Below are 22,920 nucleotides of genomic sequence, written 5' to 3' on the forward strand. Positions count from 1 at the left end.
AAGACAAGCAAGCTTTCTATATCTCCTGGTCAATGCAATAAAAAGTTATGAGTTATCCATATTTATTAACAGATTCTTCCAAAGGCTCTAAGCATTCCTTTTTAGAGTGTTGGATGCTTTTGTTCCAAACAGCCCTTTTTCAGCAGACACACACAAGGGTAGTGTAAGCTGAATCTACATCTTTCTCATCACTGCCTCTGAATTATTCTCCAGACCATAGTCTGTTTTAAACTGCTTCTAGTCCTCATGATTGAGGACCTTGAAAATGTGAACAATGTAAGTAGATGTGAATATAGTCTTTCTCTATCAACAAAGAGCCAGAAATTAATTGTTCTGAGAGGTAAAAACTTAACCTTTTTATCTCGAGAGCATGTTGATACTGAAACCTAAAGATAACAGAATAAATGGAAACCAACTGTTTCCCTGCTGATAGTTCTTTAGCAGAAACAGCTAGCTGACTCGAGTGTATTGCAGTCCCAAACTGCCTTTTATGACTGCTTAGGGTCAGAAGCCTGAATCTGTCGTTCTCCTGAATCCTCAGTATTCCTAATAACTTTCATGAAATGCAGTTATTTGTTTGTAGTACAAAAATTCTGCAATGGACTGGATACTGGCAATGTAGAGACAGTGTGAAAATTAATTGAATTCAAGAACGTATTGCATAGGAGTTGCTGTATTCATTGTACTTTCATACTGGATTCGTTCAAAAATGTACTTTTTAAAATTTAAATGAAACTACTGCAGAAAATTCATACCATGGTACTAGAGAAGATAGACTTGGCTTTCAGGGCAAGGGATAAGAGAAGAAGGTGAGCAACAGGTCCTTTGAACAGTTAGACAGAAGATGCATCATCCTTTCAGTGAGGGGGAACTGTATTTTATTTTCCTTATTCAAGCTATGAATTGTAGTGCCTCTTTCAAAATACTAGTTAAATAAAACCAAGGAGTATGTATTAAATTTTAAAAGAGAGAATCTTGGCAGGCTAGATGATTTTTGAGTCACTGACTTTATTCTCTAATCCAGAATCAATTTAGCTCCCATTTCATTAGCAGGCATACAAGACGGGGTTTCTGAATCACAGCTACATTCACTTGAATGTGTGGGGGGAACCTCCTGCCAGTGAGGCCACAACTTTGGTCTGATATTGAGCCCATGTGTCTTGACCAAGGGGTTTACCTTTAAAAGTTTCTTCCACTGCTGGCCAAGTAGCACAGAACTCTCAAACTAGACCAATGGGCTTTTTTGTATATGGATCTCACTTATGTAGGAAACATCATCCTTGAAATACTTTCTGATCTCTTCAGTCATAACATGCTGCAGTGGTTAACAACCATGTGTGTGAGCCACAGAGCAGACTGTCAAAAAGATACCCCAAACTGGTGGTATGTTCTATAATTAAATTTCATCAAATCCGTAATAATATGAACTCCTGAATCACAGTCAGTCTTACCATGGACTTACAGACTATCCCCTTGGGCTTTCTGATCTATCTTGCCACCCAGGCAAACTGGATTGAGTAAACCACAAAATATTCAGGTTCCCCCGCCCCCCATCACAAGAGAACAGTCACTTATCCCAGATAAATTTGTACTTCAATTCACACACCAGACAGTGCTGGTAGCCAATTCTACAGTAAACTAATGATTTATTGATTAGGAAAAATAATTATTATTTACAGGCTGAAGCAGACAACCTCCAAATACAAAAGAGGCACAGTCTTAACCCATCATTGTTATGGCTTAGCTTTCTGCAGCACTTCTGATTCTTTTCCAGTGAATTGCGGGATAACATATCAGGCTTTCTCTGCACATAGAGGGAATTGTGGGTAAGCACTGGAGGACTGCCAGCCTTGAGTGGGATAAAGTGTGTCATGACTTCAAAGTGAGTATGTTACCAGCCCAATGAAAGCAGCACTGTATCTTTTTATTTTCTAGCCCCAGAAAAAAACATACTATGAGTTGAAAGCACCTCCATACTTGGGTCAGAATTTTTATGCGTGGCTGTGCTAAGGACAAGGCTCAAATATGTGTCCACATTAACTCTGCAGTAGAGACGTAGCTTGTCTGTCATCTCGCTTGAGCATCCTGATACAGGGATTGCCTTCCTTGGCGCATGCATTTACAATTCAAACTCTACAGAACTTTGATTGTCGATTGTTGTATTACTGTAATATAGGTTGAACCTCTTTCATCTGGTACTCTCGACCTGACCGCTGCTGGATATGAGAATTTGCTGGACCATGGGAGGTCAATATTGTCTAACTGCATTACCAACACTTCCGTTGCTTACTGGGCACTTACAAGACATTTAGGGGTAAATTGCAACTAAATAACTTGGAACACCTGAGAGCCAGAACTGGTGGCTATAAGTCAACTTTATGGGACCATGGAAAGCTTGGCCAAACACATGAGAAGTGGTTGTCCATCTAACTAAAATCATGCCAGACTACAGATGATGTCAGATGAGAGTGTTTGGGGCTAGAGAGGTTCAACCTGTACTACTAATGAGAGCTTTGATGGGGGTTTCCCAGGAGTCTGTTTCAACTTATTTGCATTGCATTAATATAAATGTTAATTTTGTTTGTCACAGCCACAAATCCTTATTTCTCACAGTATTTCGAGCAGACTAAAATTAAATACTCAGAATAATGTTTGTGCTATTTTCTCTGTTTTATCAAGGGAGGGGCAATGATTGCTATAAATAGTTTTTGAGGGATCAATGCAGCATTATGCATTTGCCTTGGTCAGCTTTTGTCTTACGCCTTGCTCTTCTCCAGCTCCCATTATGAAAAAGCATGTTGGATCAACAACTGCTTATGTACCTAGCTGGGACAGAAAAGTCCAGCTTTGCATTGCAGAAATAATGTTCGGTATTTTAGTTGAATAATCATTCCGTGATCTTTTTTACCTTTGCTCAAAATATGGTGAGCTCTTTCAATGTTTTCTGCTTAAGTATCAAAAAGCAAATATGGCTCTCATTGTAGTACTTAGATTGTAAGCCTCTTAGAGGAGGGACTGTTTTTTGTTTCTATACAGCACCTTGCACAATGGAGTTCTGGCCTGTGCCTAGGGCTCCTAGGTGCTACAGTAATACAAATAACAAACAATTGCAGTTCTCCAAGAAGATAAGTTTAGCTGTTTTTTTTCCTTTGGATAGAACAAAGATTAAGTTTTATTCTAGTGTTTTGTTTCTTAAACAGGTGTAATAGTCATGATCTTAAAAGAACCACTTGCATTCTTGCCAGGTATATAACATCTTCTGTAGTTCACCATGTATAAAGAAATAAAAAAATTAAGTAAATTGCCATTTAGCGTTGGAGTCGCTTGCCCCATAAAGTAGCATCCTGTCATCCCCTGGGCATGAAACACTGGTAGCATGATGAAAAGAGGGTATTTTAAAAATGTTTGCAAAGTGAGGCAACTGGTGTAGGCGAGTTTGTGGAGGATGAGTCACATACTGATTCATCAACAGGGCAATAAATCTAAAGTTAAATCCTTGTGAGCCTCTGAGTGGTGCGCTAATGCTCTGTGGGTTAGAGGAGGAAGTGTCTTGTCCTTCAAAACCTGAACAAAAGGAACCCACGCCACCAAAAGTGAACTAAAGATAAAGAGGTTAACAGAAATGAAAGCAAGAAGCATCCTTTCCTGCTGGCCTTCCTGCAACCCCCAAAACAGTAAAATTTCAACGAGAGTCCCCTGTAACAATGTTGGCCAACTACAGCTCAGGGGCTCTGTCCAGCCCTGCTTCACTCCAAATGTGGGGCAGGATCAGCAGCCTGCCCCACTCCACAGGCCTGTCACTGACACAGTGCTAGAAGGGCTTGCTATTAGCATTCCTGGCCCACCATACAATTTCTATACCCAGATGTTGCCCTCAGGCTACCCTGATGTACAGCAGTGTGCTTTACTTACCAATAGCAACTGTTAACTACAGCCTCGAGCAGTTTGCCAGAAATGTTGGCAGGTTCTGGGGTGTGGAGAAAACAAATTAAATTTTAAATGGAAAAGGATTTTTGTAATTTCTCAGTGTTGCGGCACATATGTAAGAGCACTGTTGAGTTAAGACATGGGTGGGGGAACCTTTTTCAGGTCGGGGGCCACTGACCTGTAGACATATCAGTTGGGGGGCTATAGAAATGAGAAGCAGAAATCAAACAAACAAACAAACAGACAAAAAATCTCACTGATTTGGTCCCTGACTGATTATGGGGTCTTGAAGGTAGGGTGCAGGAGCAGGCTGTGGGTGGGGGATCTGGGCTGGAGGGGAGTAGAAAAAGAAGGGTTGGAGGTCTGGGCAGAAGAGGTACATTAGCAGGCTGGGGATGTGGGTTTAGGTGAGAGGAATGGTGTAGGAGGGGATGGGATGTGGGATCTGGAAGGGAGGGGTCAGGGTGGAAGTGGGGGGTCTGGGAGGGAGAGGGCAGAAGCAGGCTCAGGTGTGGAGCCTGGTTGGGTGGGAGGGATCAAGAGCAGGGTGGGAATGAGGGGTCTAGGTAGGAGGGGGCAGGAAGTCCATGGAGGTGGCAATTTGGATGGAGGAGAGGGCACAGGAGCTGTCTGGGGGCTCCAGGTCTGCATGACGGGGGTGTACTTACCTGTGCAGCACCCCTGGCCACACATGGCTCTGCTCCCCCTCCCACCCACTCTCTGGCACTCCTTTCCATTCCACTGATAGGCTGGCATTCTGGCCAATCAGAGCAGCGATAGGAAGTCTCCTCCCAGCTGGAACAGGAGCCTGGAGCTGCTTTCTGACCCCTGGCCCTGGCAGAGCCCATGGGCTGAATCTGCTGTGAATCGGAATCTGTGGAGGGGACCACCAAGCCTCCAGTCTGGATACAGACAAGCTGTGTTCTGGATCCAGACTGCAGGACAGGGGTTCCCCACTCCTAAATTAGGGAGTTACTAAGCGGAGCCATGTTGATGATCCTGATATTCTCAAAACAAGCCTTTAATGTGACCTATTTAAATACCAGAAAAGCGCTAATCTGATTTATAGTCAAATTTAGTTCAATTTCTCCTGAAAGGATAGTGACAGAGACACAGTTGTGTTAGTCTGTATTCTGTCAAAACAAAAAAGCAGTCACGTAGCACTTCAAAGACTAACAAAATAATAATTGATTAGGTGATGAGCTTTCGTGGGACAGACCCACTTCTTTAGAAGTGGGTTTGTCCCACGAAAGCTCACCAATCACCTAACAGAAGTGGGGGTCTCCCACAAAAGTTCATCACCTAATAAATTATTTTGTTAGTCTTTAAAGTGCTACAAGACTGCTTTTTTGTCCTGAAAGGGTATGCTTTGCTCAGTGTTCCTCAGAACAGCTTATGACATATGGATATGAACGTTAATACTGTGGTAAAGACCAAATTTCTAGTGACTTGGATCACAATGATCTGCAGCAATAGGGTTCAGCATATACTTTCTGTTGAACCATAGAATCTTTCATTCTCCTTTCCCTAATGGAATTTGAGATTTGTTTGTTTGTTTTTCATGTCTGTGCATTCTGGGATTAGAGGAGGGACTAATTTGTACACCATTTTACTCACTATATAGCATTAGAGCGCAAAAGGATACAAGTAGTATGTTGTAGTAGCTATTGTGATATGTGCTTTTTTGGTTTGGATGTTTTTGGCTTCTGCTTTTTGAATATTTGCATGCAGGTTGAACCTCTTTACTCTTGTATTCTCTGGTCCAGCAACATTCATAATCCAGGATAATTTTCATTAGCTGGACAACCACTTCACTTCTCATGGGTGTGGCCAAGTTTTCCATGGTCCAATAAAGTTTTTTTTATAGCTACCAGTCCTGGCTGTCAGTGTCCTGTGCTGTTGTTTATCTGTAATTTATCCCTAAATGTCTTTTGAAGAGCCCAGTAATCAGTGGAAGTGTTAGTAATGCGGCTAGACAACATTGACTTCCCATGGTTCAGTCAATTCTCTGGTTTGGCATCAGTCAGATCCCAAGGTTGCCAGACTAGAGAGGTTCAACATATGTCACATGCATGTCATGCTGCAAATGAGTGGGATTCCCATCTTCTGTACAGATGTTTGTACTAACACTCCAAAAATAGCAGTGTAGCCATTGCAGCAAGGGCAGCAGCAGACTGGCTAGCTGTTCCAAGTATGTACCCACAGGGTTTAGGTGAGTTTGTACTCTTGGCAACTAGACTGTGTTGCCATTGCCCATGCTAACGCAGCTACACGCTACTATTTTAGCATGCTAGCTGAGATGTGCACTAGCTGGAGTACAGGTGCAAGCTGGAAATCCCACTAATAGTTCTTAGTGTAGACATAGCCAAAAAGTAGAATGAGATGGTCATATGTTGGTCAATTCTTTGTTTAGAATACATAAACTTAAATTTTAGGTACTATCCTTGCACATAAACTTAGCTGCATTTTGTTTGTTCATTGATACTATAATATTTTGCTTTTAGGTCAGCATGATGGTCCTCTGCCCCGGCAACATGCTGGGCTGCTACCAGAGTCTCTTATTTGGGCATATATTGTGCAGCTCAGTTCAGCGTTGAGAACCATTCATACAGCAGGATTGGCATGTCGTGTTATGGATCCAACAAAGATTCTAGTAACAGGCAAGACAAGGTAGTGGAAAATAGATCTTACTAATTAACAATAGAATTTAAAAAGCTATGCGCTACAAATAGTTGTTAATTACATACCTGAGCCAGTTATGGGGGGAAAAAAACGAATAATTTTTGACTAAATTGTGTTATGTGGGCCCAAAAATAATGTAGTGGAGAAAGATTTTACTTCTAAAAATTAAGCTCTTATAAATTAAGTTTAGAGTGATTTTACATCTTGCCCTCTGAAAACATCCAATAAGCAGCACACATTTGTGGATCTGTTCACTGTAGTTCTTACCTTTTAAAAGCTTTAATCTGCAGCATATGCTGTTATTGTTGTGGTTAATAATAATAATAATAATAATAATAATAATAAACTTAGTCAACTGGCAGTGGGAAGAGCTTAGATGACTTTTTTTGAAGCCTACCCTTTATTGTATACAATATATGTCAGGAAACACTAATCAACACCAAATCTCTTCCCTATTTCCTGTTTTTGTAGGTTACGAGTGAATTGTGTTGGAGTATTTGATGTTTTAACATTCGATAGCAGTCAGAATAATCCACTGGCACTAATGGCTCAGTTTCAGGTGGGATGATAAAGCAATACTACTTATATAATTGTTTTTTTGTAGCTTAATATGTGCCAAGAACAAATTGAAATTTAATGTTTCATGTGGAATTCAAGTCTAGACATATGACATTTGTAGACTTCAGTGCATATCTAGTTTTAACACTTTTCATCCCTAAATTGCGTCAATTTGTGATTTTTGTATACATGAGCTGTCATTTTGTTACAACTGAAACTTCAACAATAAGATAGCACTCGTATATTAACAAGCAAAGCATACTATGGCTTACTTTGCAAAACTACAAAAATGAGGAGCCATTGGAACCAAGATTCCTTTCTAAAAGAAGAATTAAAAATCTTGTTTTAAGCTTAGTATGAAAACTTGAGTGAATAATGGACAATAAATTCCAGATGTGATGTGCACATGAAGCTACTGCAGAAATGGGGCCATGTATCAAGCTGGGTTTTAACAGAAAATATCAGTCAAACAATTACTGATTGTTGTACTTTTGTTTCTGCTTTCCATTTTTATGCTGTTCTAGCTGGAATACTTCAGAAGCTAATGTGAATATAGTAACGCTGTGTCTACACTAGCTCCTAACTTCGAAGGGAGCATGATAAGTAGGGTGTTTGGAGGTTATTAATGAAGTTCTGTGGTGCATATGCAGCACTTGATTAAGCTAATTCTCCCCCGCAGCAACTTTGAAGTGTCGGCTTGCATGTAGCCGCAGCTAACCCGTCAGAACTTCCAAGTGCCCGGGCTACCTTGAAGTCCCTTTTACTCATCAAAATTTTGAGAAGTAAAGGAATTTCTTAGTAGCCCGGGCACTTCAAAGTACCAGTGGGTTAGCCACGGCTACACGCAAGCCAGTGCTTCGAAGATGCTGTGGGGGAGAACTGGCTTAATAAAGTGCTGCATTAGCACCACAGCACTTCATTAATAATCTCCCGACACCCTACTTATCATGCTTCCTTTGAAGTTGGGAGCTAGTGTAGACACAACCTAAGGGTAAGATAGCAGCTTAAAAAAAAAAAGATTTTAAATTTGCACCTGCATTCAGTCTCCTCTCCTCCCCATCCATAAATCGGTTCACTACGTCAGGATTTAAACTTCTTCTACACTCCCATTTCCCAGTGAGTCAATTCAAGCTGCTTCATAATTTTTTAGGGCTTCTTTCCCTTGAGGCTGACTACAGTCCCCAGAGCATCTTCATTCCCTGTCAGCAATGGGAGTGTAAACTACAGCAGAGAATGGAACTTACTTTGTCATTAAACAAACTTAGACACTGGGAAAATTGCTTATTCTTATGTATATAGTAATAAATTAGATGCTTGAATAAGGTGGCTTTTGCCTGCATAAAGTTTAAGACTTCTCAGAAATGTAGCAACAATTTTATAATGATAGAGTAAACCGCCCTGTATGCTTTGACTAGTTTCTTACTTCTTTTTAGTTGCATATCTCCTGTTGTATGGTGTTTTGTAATCAGCAGAAAAGGAATGTCAAATAAAATCAATTATGTATTCAGACCTTTTTATTCCATCTCTTTAGTTTTCCTTCCAAAAAGACCCCTGTCATCTGGACCTGCCACTCAGTAAACTTTACTTTCGACTTATGACAAACGAGCAAATTTACCTGGGAACCTTAACTCACTTTAAGGCTTTTTGTGGGTTTTTTAAATAAGTGGGAAATGTACCTGCTTTGTTTAAATGATTGACATTTCAAAAATTAGTGTTTTATGTTTATGAAGTTATTTTTTATTTCAGATTTCTTTGAAAGGGGGATTGATAATTTGTCATTTTAACTTTTTTAGCAATTTACATAAAGCGCATATTTTTCTTCATCCTTACAAACACTTATCATTCACTGTTTTAACAAAAAAGGGTCAATTTGGCTTCCAATAAAAGTTTTTAGTTTTCAAACACCATTGATTTAGCTGTGCCAAAACATAGCACTATTCCAAATTTCTCTTATTTAAAAAAAAAAATTTCTTGAGAAGCAATCCTATAACAGGTGCTTTCTGTTTTTCCAGCTCATCGTGGTTCAGTCTCTTTCAACATTCACTCATTTATGTCATTTTTGAGGACTGTACTTGATGTGCTGATTCTGTCTCTTTTCTGTTGTAGTGTTATGAGAAGCAATCCCATGCCAGGTACATCCCCTTTTCATGGCACAACCAAACCCTTATGTTGCTTTAATTTATAAGAGGAAACTGTATACCAAATTTGGTAGGCCTGGCTCTTGCCGTTTAGGGGAGCTCTTTATCAAACAGACAGACTGTTTAAAATACACAGTAGATTGCCTAGTTCCCTGAGGATGTTAGTAGGGTTGCCTGACTGGCATTTATTTTAGACCCTTGTTTATCTAAAAGTACTACTGTATTGCTGATCCAGAAGAGTGCAGTTAGGTGATTAGTGCAGAAAGTGTCCAAAGCTTCTCTCCTTACACCCCTTCTTTGACTGAGTTTCCGTCTTAGTGTAGTTCAAGATTAATTTTATATTCCCTTTTCTGAGCAGGTGAGGTTGTAAGGTCTCTATTGGCTTTCCCACCTGCCAACACTGTAGGAATACAACACAAATATGGTAGTGTTCTTAGCAATTTTATTTAAGATTTCTTGTTACCCGCTACCTTTCATTGCCTGCAACCAAAGAACATTGCAGAATGGCGACTTCCTTTCCATTTTTCTCTCAACCCTGAATCCACCGAGGTGCCTCTCTTTAAAAAAATTTGCCTGTTGCCTTACCACCCAGCCAGTATGCATTTTCTTATTGCTCATTCCAGTGGTTGAATGTATTTTTGTCCCTTTCTGGCTACATCCTGAACACTGATAAAGGAGGACAGAGATGTAGAGAGAAGCGTATGAGAAGAGAATTCTTTCGTTTTTGAAGTCTGATTTTCTTAGTTACTTTTAGTCTTTCAGACACATGAATGTGTGGCACACAGTGCTAAGTTATAAGTTTAAAAATGTACACAAGTGATAGGGGAAACTAAAGGAATCACTTAAATATTTTGATTGGGAAAAAGAAGATAAGGATTTTTGTAACATATTAACTACAAAAAACCCTAGGTCAGATCCATTTCTAGATGAAAATAGTGATATTGAAATCATGGACATGTTCAATAAATATTTGTTGTGTAATCGGAACAAAGGAGGAGACTGTATTCATCCCATACGATGATGTGGATAGAGTCGAAAGTTTGCTATTTGTAACAAATGAGGATAAGTGGTAGCCATCTATTCAAATAAGAGCTTTTCAAATCAATAGGGACAAACCAATTACAGTAGACCCTTGAGTTATCCGAGGGTTGCATTCCCACGCACCCTTGCTTAATTCAAATTTTGTGTAAATCGGGGGGCAGCTTTTTCCCCAGCAGAACTCATGTTCTGCAGCCGGGGAAGCAGCCAAGAGCACCTGCAGTTCCTTTGGAAAGGTAAGTCCTGAGTTTGGGGGTGTAGTTGGAGAGGGTTAAGCCTGGGGTGGGTTGGGGCTGCAGGGATAGGGGTGGAGTTGATCCAGAGCTGTGTGGGGCAGAGGGTTTGTTGAAATGGGGCAGGAAGGTTGAGCTAGGGGAGTGGGTGGTGCAGTTCAAGCTAGAGCTGCTCATGGGGGATGGTGAGCCAGGCAGGGTGGAGTGGGCAGTGTTGAGCCAGAGCAGTGTGTGGATGGTGCTGTGGCGGGGGGGACACTTGAACAGGGGCTGGGAGGGCCAGGGAGACTGAACCAGGGCCGTGGGCAAGGGGGGTTTGAGCCAGGGCCAGGGGGTGCAGGGTTTTGAGTTGCTCTTAACTTGCGTTCGTGCAAGTTAAGTGCAACTTGAAGTCATGCATTTTGAGGGTTTACTGTAGTTCCTTTAAGACTTATATAATTAAAAGTTCTCTGCAGCACTAATGTTAACTTCTAACAAGTCTTGGAAAATTAGAGAAATGCCAAAGAATTGGAAGTGTGCTAGTGTAGTTCCAATATTTAAAAAGGGTGAAAGGGGTGATCCAAGGAAGTATATGTCAAGCTAACTAGTCCTCGGTCTCAGGCAAAATAATCAAAAGGTTAATTTGGGGCTATTTTTAGCCTCTAATTTGTTTGAAAAGCAGTGCCAGTCAGCTTGTTTGTATGGAAGATAGGTCTAATCAAGAAACTCATTACTCTTTGTCAGGAAAAAAATATATATAGGTCTGGTTGATAAAGGGAGCTATGTTGACATGATATGTTTGGAGTCGTCCAGGGAAAATACCTGTTTTTTTAGGAACAGCCCATCCTGGGAGTCAGTTATATCTCTGAACAATGGACAGCAGTGTTCTGCCTTGGTGAGTGGTATGTTCCAGAACAGCATGAAATTAGTAGATCCTTCTAAAAGCAGACCCAGCACTTTGAGTGGTGTACCTGAAGTCATTCCTCAATGAGATCAGTCTCCAAACTATGACCTTATGAGTCTAGACCTTGGAAGTCCAGAGAACTTAAGTCATTCCTGCTCTCTACATTCAGACAGCACGGAGACCTCCCAAACTGCTGTCCTCCTCATCTTAGAAGCATTACAATAGCTTGGGCTCAGCTGCAGATCTTCTGAGGAAAAAGCTGCTTTCATGAGATCTGATTCAGAGGCCTTGTAAATCACCAGGCTGTCAGATATCAAAAGTGCCTCAATTAGAAAAAGCTAAGAACTGGAGCAGTACCGGCAAATGGAACCATGTACATTAGAGGTGTCAACAGGTGCCTGTGTTGTCATTTTAGCCTTGCCAGAACCAAGCAAATCAGAGACACTACTTGCAACTTTGGCACTGGGTAGAAGTCCTCCTCAAGTACCGGGGTTCTAGAGCTTACTGCATTGGATCCATCGTTCTCACTTCTGCAATGAATGGCTGGCATCTCACCAGGGCCAGTCCACACGTGCTTTTTGAATCAACACTCATCTCTGTTGCCTACCAGACCTGGACTCCACAGCCTTGTTAGGACTACCCTGAAGCCACGTGCCCTTTTGACTTGTGGGTCAAGCACACCCTTTTCTGGAATATTTTTTTCCTTTCATCCTCTGACTTTTGTGTGGTGGTCACTCAGCCAGGTGTCAAGGTTATGTGGTATCAGCTTCAATCAAGAGATCTAGACCACTGTATCCATAGCAGTTGCTGAACCTGGTATTGATCCAGCCTGGTACTATCTGAACAGTGTGTGTGTGTGAGGTATAAGTAGACACTGGGGTCTTCAGTATTATCTAATACCAACTTTCCCACTTCTCTTGGGGTGCAGTCGGTCAACTTCATGCCACCATGTGTATTCACCTCCACCATATTCCTCACACCAAATGGGAGCAGAAGCTCAGCTACCTCAGGGTCCTGGCTGAGGAACAGACAGCATCAGCCATGACCTCATGTTCACAAAGTACCTTGACATTAGACCTGTTGGCTTCCCCCTGCCCACACCAAGGATCCTAAACTGTTTCAGGATGTCTGTGATCAGTGGCATTGTCCTTGGATAGCCCTGCTGAAGAGGCCGGGTGCACACCACACAAGCTCCTCAGTATTTTATGCTCATCAGTATTGGGACATATAAGGCACTCTAAGTAAGCATCTGTTGGAATCTGCAAAAGCCCTTTGGCAAACATGCCTTACACCCATCATTCCTTCCCTAGACCAGAAGGACTGGTATGTTGCCTTCAACTCCAGGATATATACTTCCATATTGCAATTCATCTGACTCACAAGAACTGGCTGAGGTTTTTTGTTAGACCACAAACATTACCAGTACCAAGTCTTGCTCTTCAGGCTTTTTACAGTTCCTTGCATTTTCGGCAAGCTACCATTACAAGGCACAACTCATCTAAGAAGGACTAGCATCCAAGCTAGGGATGTAACATTCCGTTTAATCGTTCAACCAGTTAAACGCTAGGTTTAATTGGTTAACCATAAAAAAGGGTGCAAGGGGCAGCTGACACCCCCCATGCACCCTGTTTAGGGTGAGGCTTACCAATTAACTGATTAAACTTAATCAAAGGCTTTCCATCCATGCTCAATGGCTGGCGTGGCCAGTGTCCGCTTGCGACCTCAGGTCAACAGGGGAAGAAAACCCCAGTAAATCCCATCCAACCTTTGGGGACAAGACTCAGTGTGGACACAGCAGCAGTTTACCTGCTGTCCAACAGGTCTTGGGCTATCCAAGATGTTGGCTCCCACCTCTTGTCTCTGCCCCCTGACATGTATAAAGATCTGCCTCAGGCTCTGCGTGTCATGGCAGCATCCACATTTGTTGTTCTATAGACAAGGCTCATGTTCTGGACATTTCAACATGTCTTTTCCTATCTCACCTTCCAAAAAGATACTACCTAGAGAGACTAGAGCGTGTCCTCTAACAAATCTCTAGTCTCTGGATTGGTGGAAGGACCAGTGTGATGTATGCAGGGAGTTTCCATTCAGCCATCTCCCACACGTCCCTCAACCCCCATCCCCCCTTGGATTGTCACTAGAATGCTTGGTGCTCAGATGGGCTACATATATGGGCAATTTCAGGGTTTGAGGTCCGTAGTCTACTATTAAAAAATGGCTTTGCTTATCAATGGTTTAAAATTCAGGTTGTCTACAGAGCATACATACCCTTCCTTCCAGACATTCATGACCACTCAGGGTTGTCAATGTGGTAGCTATCTTTTATCTCAACAGACGAGGGGTCAGATCCCTGACCTTGTGCAAAAAGGCCAGTCAGCTCTGGGATTTTGCCATTAAACACATTAGCTTTTCAACAATCCATATCTGGGGGACAGCATGATGAGGACAGATAGTGTGAGCATAGCCTTCTGTCATAACCGCAAGTGTTCACTTCACAAGGGTAAGCTTCAGGACATCTCTTGCCTTTGAGAGACTCCCCAGACAGAGTTCTTTCTGACTGCAGAGAAGTGTCACCATTTTTTGGTCCATGAGGAAGCCACATGTCGTCCTGCTCCCCTGAGTGTTGTATACATTCTCTCTCATACTCCATTTCTAAAGTCATTGTGGGAGACCAAGTGTGAAATCCAGGGTTATCTTAATAGCCCTTTTGGGACCTTGGCAAATGGGGCTCGGGGACCTCCACAACTTGTCATTTATCTTTGATTTCCCCTATCCTTGATATAGTCTGCAGTGGGGCAGTGTTCGGCATCAGAATTAGTACTTCCAACTGATGATGTGGATGCATGCTGGGTGATACTGGTAGAGTTGGCCTGCTTGCAGGAAGTCTTGGGTATCCTTATTAATATCAGGAAGATTGCACTAGATCCCACTACCTGTCTAGAAGCAGTAGTTTACCAACTGGGGTTTATGGCATCAGACTGCCCCCATATGCTCTAGAATACAAGAAATTCTGACTACCCTATACAGCTGAAAAACTCTGGTCCCTCGCCGTGCTCATACCTTGCAGCCATTTATACAGTGTAGTTGACTTATTGACCAGTTTTCTCCCATCTTATGGTAAAGAAGTTTAAGGTTATTTTGAATTTATTCTTACTAGTCCGAGATCATGCCGAACTTTGGATCTCAGTTTTACCTTGTCAAAGTTTTATGGACAGACAGACACTTTATCCTACATTTCCATGGTAGTGACCTTCCTCTTGATAATTACACCTTTCAGGAAAGTCAGGGAATTGCAGACCATGATGGCAGAAGTACCTTGTACCACCATTCTTAAGGACGAAGTCTTTGAGACTGCATCCCAGATTTCTTCTGGAGATAATGTCTGAATTTCACATTGTGATGATGATACCTGTGTGTGTGTGAGTGGCTCACAGAGGGTGTGGGGCTCCTGCTGAGGGTAACCTTGATGACCAGGTAACACCTTTGTACTGCAGACAAAGGAGGAGGTGGAGCCTGAGGGGTTTGAATTGGAACTGGGAGTTGGAAGCAGTTAGTCTGGGCTGAGGGAGAGAAAGACAAAGGAGGGGGCAAGGCCCCAGCTCTGGGGGCCCCTCGGGGCCTCCTCTCCCCAACATGGATTGGACTGGCTGTCTCTGCCTGCTGCACTGACTCCTCTGTACGATGCTGTGTCCTGTCGGCTAATAAACCCGCTGTTCTCCTGCTAAGTGAGAGACTCTCCTGCCTACGGCCGGGGTGCAGAGCTTGGGGGACCCCAGAACCCCATCACACTGGTGTCAGAAGTGGGATGTTCTGCACCCCGAGGATGGAGCATCCAGCAGTAAGTGACCGGGGCCCCGGAAGAAGTGGGGCCTGCGAGACCCAGGTGTGCTGAAGGGCAGTGAGGTGCAGTTCCCCAAGGTGGAGGGGCCTGCGGCCGAACCCAAGCAATTGCGGTCGTGGTCCTCGAGAGGGGGTGTCACACCCGAGGAGGGGTTACTCCTGGGAATCTGTTGGAGTCGGTCCCAGAAGGTGGAGGGGCCGAGAGCCCAACCCCCAGGAACAAGTGACCCCTGAGGAGGCTGACGCTGAATGAGTTCTTCCCAAGACAGTGTGCTCATGGTCCCTGAGAGCGGGTGTCGCACTGAAGAAGGGGTTCCGCTGGGAGTCTGTTGGAGTCGGTCCCAGAGGGCGGAGGGGCCTACAGCCTAACCCCGGGCAGCTTGTGACCCGCAAGAAGCCTGGCACACTGAAGGGATTCTTCCAGGAATCGTGGGGTGCAGAGGGCATCAGCCTGAGAGCCTGCAACCACGCTGAGCAACTCCGCTGTGAAGTGGCAGCACCTGGAAACCGAATCGAGATTAAAGAAGCTGGACAAGGCAGCGTGGATGTGCAGTGGCGGAGCTGAGGGCTGGGGAGAATCCTGCAGAGGTGAGCCCGGATTGGGGCAGGGAACCCTGGACTGCCTGGAGCTCTGAACCGAGTGGCCTGCCACAGCTCTAGGAGGGAAGGAGCGATTCCAACCCATTATCTACTAGTGGCCAAGACAGACCTGCGAAGAGTTTTCCAGGCCTGGGCCGAGGAAGGTGCCTGTGTGTCTGTGCAGGAAAGCAGCTGATCCACTGGGAATGGCAAGTTGTCTGTGAGAGAAGCTGCTTCACCTTGTGTGTGGAGACCAGCCGGGGGGCTGGGACAAAGGAGAGAGTGTCTCCCATTGTCTGTCTGTGTTGAACAGCAGCAGCAGCAGCCTGGGGAGAGAGCAGAGCCTGCGTTTGGAAAAGATGCCAATGAGGAAACTAGCCCATTGTCTGAGGAAGATTCCCCAGCCTGGGGTGGCTGGAGAAGGAACCACCAGAAAAGAGCATTCCAGGTGTGTCTCTGAATCCAGCCATGGGGGCTGGAGCAGAGGGAATGGCTCTGGGATGGGCAGTGGTGTCCCTGATAAGGACACTGGTCCTTGGTGCAAGAAAAGTGCTTCTGCTTCTGGGGAAGTGAATCCTTTGCCTGAGCCTGTGGGGGCTCGAGATGGAGCCAAGATCCCAGAGCTGGATCTGAGGGCAGCTGAAGCCCAGCTGAAGCCCAGATGAAGCCTGCCTCTGTGTCTCTCAGGGGGGATGATGCTTTAACGTGGTCTAATCCAGTTAGTATCATCAGGGAATCCCAGAGACCAGACGATTCTGGTACTTGTTCTTTGCCTGATGCTGAGGTGTTACTGGGAGGGGGTGAGAGGACTCTGTCCTACCAGAGTCATCCTCTCGCCAGGACACAAGAACAGACAGGCAATGGAGTTACGCTAACTGATGAAGATAAAGGAGCTGGTAGCAGAAGGGAGGAAAGGGACCCTTAACCGTCTGTCCGGTGGTACTGGCTGTCTGCCTGAAGGGGGATTACGTGGGAATCTGCCTGATGGGCCAGAAGTGATCCTGGGTTTAGGTGAAACCCAGGAGCTGGTTGTGGCTCAAGGGAGCAGTGCCCCTGTGGAGCCAGACAGGGGTAAGTTATTGTTTGGGGAAGCTCTTAAGGAAGAGAATTTCCCTGAAACTTTTCCTGACCCGTCTGTGGGGACTGCAGAAAATGGGAGTGAGGTGGAGGAGAGTGAACAGGAAAGGTGCTTGTCTGTAAGCACCAGAGCAACCCTTTGCCTGGGGAGAAGTTTGTTTCAGCTCCTGATGGCCAGGACCTGCCTGAGTGTGAAACCACTGGCTGTGCTCTGCAAGGGTCCAAAGCAGGCAGTGTAAAAGTTTCTCAGGAATTGGAAGCTGGTGCAAGTAAAGTAAAAACTATCAGGAAATGTGAGCAGCCCTGTGAGAACCAAGTAAAACAGCTGCACAGTCAATCTCTGTAGGATGCAGGAGAGGTTCAGCAATTCCCCATCTCCAGATGCTAGAAACACTTATATTCTCACACTGGACTCCAATTCTGATTCCACAGGGAGGCAGAAGTTGGAGGTAAAAGGACAAAGGAGCTGTGGGCCTGGTGGGCCAGTAAGGGATAAACAGGGATTCCTTCATGTGGATTCTGCGTCTGGGACTCACAAAACAACTCTTAGAAAGCAGTTTGGTTTGCAAATTTCCAGGCTGGCTGGGAGGGGGCCGTCTCCCTGAGATCATCAATGGCCCAGCTCTTGTTAGAAGGGAGGGCACACCCAGAGAGATCAAATTTCCACCCCAGGGGGCAAGAGAGAAGATTAGAACTTGATGGTGCTAAGAAAGGCCTCAGCCATTTATCCCCAAAATACCAGATTCTCAAGGAGGTTACACAAAAGTTGTGGTCTACCAAAGAGCAACGTAAATGTACAGTTGCAATGGGTTTGTTCTGTTACTCACGCTGACTGCTGTAACCAAGGGGTGCTGCTACCAAAAGCTGTAGAATTGTACCATGCACTGAATGTTTAAAAAGAGCCATGTGACATGATGACATTGATGTAGAAGCATAAATTGTATGCTAAAGGAGTCTGTAACTCTGAAATGTCACCATTGTTCCCTGTAACTAGTCTTGCAACCTCTGACATGAGAAGGAACATTCCAAACCTATTGTGTGGCATGGAAGGGGAAACTGAGGCACACAGCCATTGTGGTGGTCTGGCTAAATGCCAAGGATGGAAGCATTTGTACCTTCCGTTACTGGACTGTAACTGAATTCCAGACATTGGCTGGAGCAGCTGTATGGACTGGTGGTCAGATGGGGCAGGACCCAGACCACAAAAGACCTGTTTGATCTGTTGGTGCTGCAGCGAGACCAACCAACCCAAGGGAACTAAAGGAACTTGCCCGGCTGCATCACATGAAAAGGGCCAAGACCAAGCTCCTGACTTGGAGCCTCCCCCAGCAGGACTATGATGTGGAGGTGGTGCACATCGAGGGGAGAACAGAGGGTACAGCCAATGCCCTGTCACAAGGGGAGAGCCCCGAACTTCCCCAGGTCACCAGTTGAGTGACCCCGCTCAGTTCGGTCTGGAAGGGGGGAGAGATGTGATGAAGTGGGGGATACCTGTGTGTGTGTGAGTGGCTCACAGAGGGTGTGGGGCTCCTGCTGAGGGTAACCTTGACGACCAGGTAACACCTTTGTACTGCAGACAAAGGAGGAGGTGGAGCCTGAGGGGTTTGAATTGGAACTGGGAGTTGGAAGCAGTTAGTCTGGGCTGAGGGAGAGAAAGACAAAGGAGGGGGCAAGGCCCCAGCTCTGGGGGCCCCTCGGGGCCTCCTCTCCCCAACATGGATTGGACTGGCTGTCTCTGCCTGCTGCACTGACTCCTCTGTACGATGCTGTGTCCTGTCGGCTAATAAACCCGCTGTTCTCCTGCTAAGTGAGAGACTCTCCTGCCTACGGCCGGGGTGCAGAGCTTGGGGGACCCCAGAACCCCATCACACACATTAATAAAACCATTCACTTACTTGTCCCCAAATTTCACATGGGCAAACCAGAGAAGAGATTTTGCACTCTAAATGTATGCAGACTATTGTATTCTACCTAGACAGAACAGAATCCTTCCAAAAATTGCCTGATGTTCTCTTGTCTCTGCAGAGAATTTGTAAGTGGAGCATTCGGTGCCTTAGACAATGCTACCGACTAATAGTTTTGTAACTCCCCAATAGGCGCATGCCCAGTCCACCCCTCTGACTCATTTCGCACACCTTTTTATTTGGAACCTTTAGGCTGTGTCTACACAGGCAAGTTCTTTCAGAAAATCCAGCCCTTTTTTGAAAGAACATGTGGAGCATCTACACGCACAATGCGCTATTTTGATCCAAAATTGAACAAGCACAGCTCTTCTTCCAGAAGCCCTGTTCTACTCCCAGATCAAGAAGAGTGCCTTATTTTGAAAGCTGCTTTTGAAAAAAAGCATGTGTAGATGTCCACAGGCCTTGTTTTCAAAAGAGCAGTCCTCATGGCACCAGATTTTTCAATCCCTGGCCCATTCTTTCAAAAGAGCAGGTGCTGTGTGGACACTCTCTATCAAAAGAGCAGAGATCGGTCCCCTTTTTTTTTTAATGTGGATGCTCTCTTTCAAAGTTTTTTTTTCAGAATAGATCTTCCAAAAACTTCTTTTAAAAGATCACCATCGTGTAGATGTAGCCTACAGACCAGTAACTTGTACATCATCTGTTCACAAAACATTATGCCATAGTACAAGCAGGCAGAAGGTAATACAAAGTTTAGATGATCTGTCTTGACATCTGTTTTTACAGAAAGCCTTAACAGCCTTTATAGGGACTACCACTAGAGAGCCCACCTGACATGGAATATGTATGTAGGCGATCACAACAAGAAGAAGAAAGCAGTTTCTTGTTTGTTTGGTAATGAATGTTCTTTTGAGAAGTGCAATCCATATCATATTTTATATCCCACCTGCCAGCTCCACTACTTCAAAGTCTAGATGTCAGGTAGTGGCGAAGGAACTGGACTCAGTGGGGCAGTTCCCCTCTTATGTCCTTGCAAGATGCACAAGAGAAGCAAGGGCATACCTGTAGACACTGATGCTCTTTGAGGTGTATAGTCCATATAAATACTTCACATTAGGTGAGTGCACATCCAGTGGGCACGCACCAGAGATTTTTTATTCAGTAGGATTCATGGAGCGGCACGTGCACCCTTCAATTTTAAGGGTGCGTGTGCTGCCTCATGAATGCTGCTGAATAAAAAGTCTCTGATGCATGCACACTGGACGTGCATTCACCTAATGTGGACTAAGTATATGTACTACACATCTCCAAGAGCATCAGTGTCTACAGATCATTCACTTCTTCAGTCTTTTTGTCTACATAAGTCATACTTTGTTTTTCCCAGTTGTCTAGCATATGCTAATGTGTTCTGCCTGGAGATTAATTATTTAGAAGTGTCCTCAGTTCAGACTGAGAGGTCACTGAAATCAGCCAACAATTTCTTAATTGGCTGAAATGCAAAGAAGAAAATATATACCTGAGTGTCTCCCTTAGTCCATAAAGATTTGTCTTGTCTTATTCTACTATTTTTCATGCTAGCTAACAAGACAGTATATATGTGTGGCACTTCTGTCCTATGTAGAATTTTGTTTGATGCTACTCTTCATCAAGGTGTTATACTGTAAGCGTCAGATATGGACAGTGGAAGGTTTGGGTTATGAAATTACTTAGTTTGCACATCCTTCCCTCTGAATGCCATAGCCTTCCTGTTTCACTGCTCCACTTAACAATAACATTCACCAAAGGATATTCTTGGTATAACAAATTCTAGATGATTTATCAGAGGTTAAGTCATAGGACCAACTTATCTGACTTTTTCGCTAGTTCATTCTTTCTTTATTCTGGGATGCATGTTGTAAGGGAGTGAATGGAGAGCAGAAACTCCCTTCTTTCAATGCTTCTGATCTCCACAAGAGAGGATCTCTCCCTTGAGATAAAATTCTGCCCTGGCATTCTCCTTTTGTTAAAATTTAACTTACAAAATAGAAATAGGCAATTGGATGTTAAATGATGATAATGACTCATGTTGCTACTAATACAGACTCCTGTTTTTGTGAACAGTAAATGTATCTTGAAAAATTCTTATCAAATGCGGGCTTTAAAAAGCAGCTACTTTAGATACTCATTTTTAAAAAAACAACTGTCATAATAAAGTTATGTTTGTTTTTATGTCAGCAAGCAGATCTGATCTCATTAGGAAAAGTTGTGTTGGCGTTGGCTTGCAATTCTTTGTCAGGAATTCAGAGAGAAAATTTGCAGAAGGCTATGGAACTGGTGACAATCAACTATTCCTCTGATTTGAAGAACCTGATTTTGTAAGTTCAGTACTCCATCATGGATTAAAGCCTGTCTGTTACCACTTTTTAAATTTGAAGGATATTTGTTAATTTTAGGAGCAAACCATAAATACAAGATCGTATATAATTGAAGGTACTAAATGAACAGCTCGTATCTGAGACACAAATAAGAGTTAAATTCTGTACAGTGTCTAAAATAATTTCAAATTAAAAGTCATTACAGAATTGTCCTCATAGTGGGCAAAATGGGCCAGCAGAGCACATTTATATCATTCCTATTCAGAAACAACTTTATATATATTTTGTGTGTGTGTGTGTGTGTGTGTGTGTGTGTGCGCGTGCGCGCGCACGCGCGCGCTTGTGCTGGGTTTATAGTGTTCTGACAAAAATATAGACTCTTGTTTCAAGAATCAGAGAAATAGCATATGAATGAGTGACTGACTGACTGACTGGATTTGCATTAAGATCTTAACTTTTGTGTTCTACCTCTTCTCACAAGTTCTTGAAATTGTCCATTTTTTCATTAATAGAGTTGCTGCCTTTCTGACGAGAGAGAGAGAGAGGATTTTTGTGTGTGTGTGTGTGTGTGTGTGTGTTCATAAATGTAGTCATTATTTTCCTCACTCACCCTTACAGTCAGAGGCTGTGTCCTCACATGCCCCTCCCTTCGAAAGGGCCATGTTATTGAGACACTTCTGAGCAGGTTAATGAGTTGCTCATATGTGTATTCAGTGCCTTATTAGCATAACAGCAGCCAGTCGCGCTTCAGAAGTGCTGCTTTTGAAACACAAACTGACTGTATAGATGCGGGCGCTTCGAAATAAGAAGCACACTTTGAAATTCCTTTACTTCCAAAACCAATTGGGAATAAGGGAATTTCAAAGTATGGCACTTTTTTCGCCGTGCCCGCATCTATACAGCCGTTCTGCGTTTCAAAAGCAGCACTTTCGAAGGGTGACTGGCCACCATTATGCTAATGAAGCACTGAATACGCATGTCAGTGCCTCATTAACCTGTTCTGCCTCATTAACATGCCCCTTCTGAAAGGGAGGGCAATGTGTAGACGTGGCCGGAGAGAGAAAAGTTAGGAGTATTTATCCTATGATCTTCATTTGACAATACAGCACTTGAAAATTTGCAATCTGCATATGTCTCCTACTTTTAATCCTACCCTTTCTGACATTGATCTACCTCTGCACTGCCATGTGAATACTCATTAGCTTACTGAGTGCTTTCTCTCAATGATTAACTGGAAACACAGCATATAGGTAAGTTTCAATGAGCATTTTCTCTGCTGTTGCAATGCTGCTGCTTGACATTTATTTAAAAAATAAAAGTGGCAACGACAGAGCCAGATGCATATTGAGTGCTCAGAATTGCATCTGTAGTAGAAAATAGGATCTGGTTAAAACAATATGGTGGCATCTCTGTTCTAAATGTGAGGTGTTCAATTAACTTGTTTCGGGTTTTTTGGTAGATATTTGTTGACTGACCAAAATAGGCTTCGCAGTGTAAATGATATCATGCCTATGATTGGTGCACGATTTTATACTCAACTGGATGCTGCTCAGATGAGAAATGACGTTATAGAGGAAGACCTCGCAAAGGTAAATAATTCATTAGGAAAAGCTTTAACGTAGGCATCCTTGTGGGGTAGTAGATCTACAAAATAAAATCCTGATATTGTTGAGTCTTGTCATTGACTTTTGGAAAACTAGAATTTAA

General features: G+C 43.5%; 1 protein-coding gene across 5 annotated transcripts in view; it reads left to right on the top strand.

The window, feature by feature from the left end:
- PAN3 (poly(A) specific ribonuclease subunit PAN3) overlaps positions 1 to 22,920 on the top strand; it is a 119,983-nt gene that overhangs the window by 84,718 nt on the left and 12,345 nt on the right. For all 5 annotated transcript variants that reach the window (XM_074985907.1, XM_074985914.1, XM_074985930.1 and 2 more), the window contains 4 exons: positions 6,432 to 6,597; positions 7,081 to 7,168; positions 21,074 to 21,213; positions 22,673 to 22,802. In XM_074985907.1, coding sequence (XP_074842008.1) covers positions 6,432 to 6,597; positions 7,081 to 7,168; positions 21,074 to 21,213; positions 22,673 to 22,802 — 524 coding nt within the window. The remainder of the gene's footprint in view (positions 1 to 6,431; positions 6,598 to 7,080; positions 7,169 to 21,073; positions 21,214 to 22,672; positions 22,803 to 22,920) is intronic.

Source organism: Carettochelys insculpta, chromosome 1 (assembly GCF_033958435.1).
Source record: "Carettochelys insculpta isolate YL-2023 chromosome 1, ASM3395843v1, whole genome shotgun sequence".
Classification (NCBI taxonomy): Eukaryota; Metazoa; Chordata; order Testudines; family Carettochelyidae; genus Carettochelys; species Carettochelys insculpta.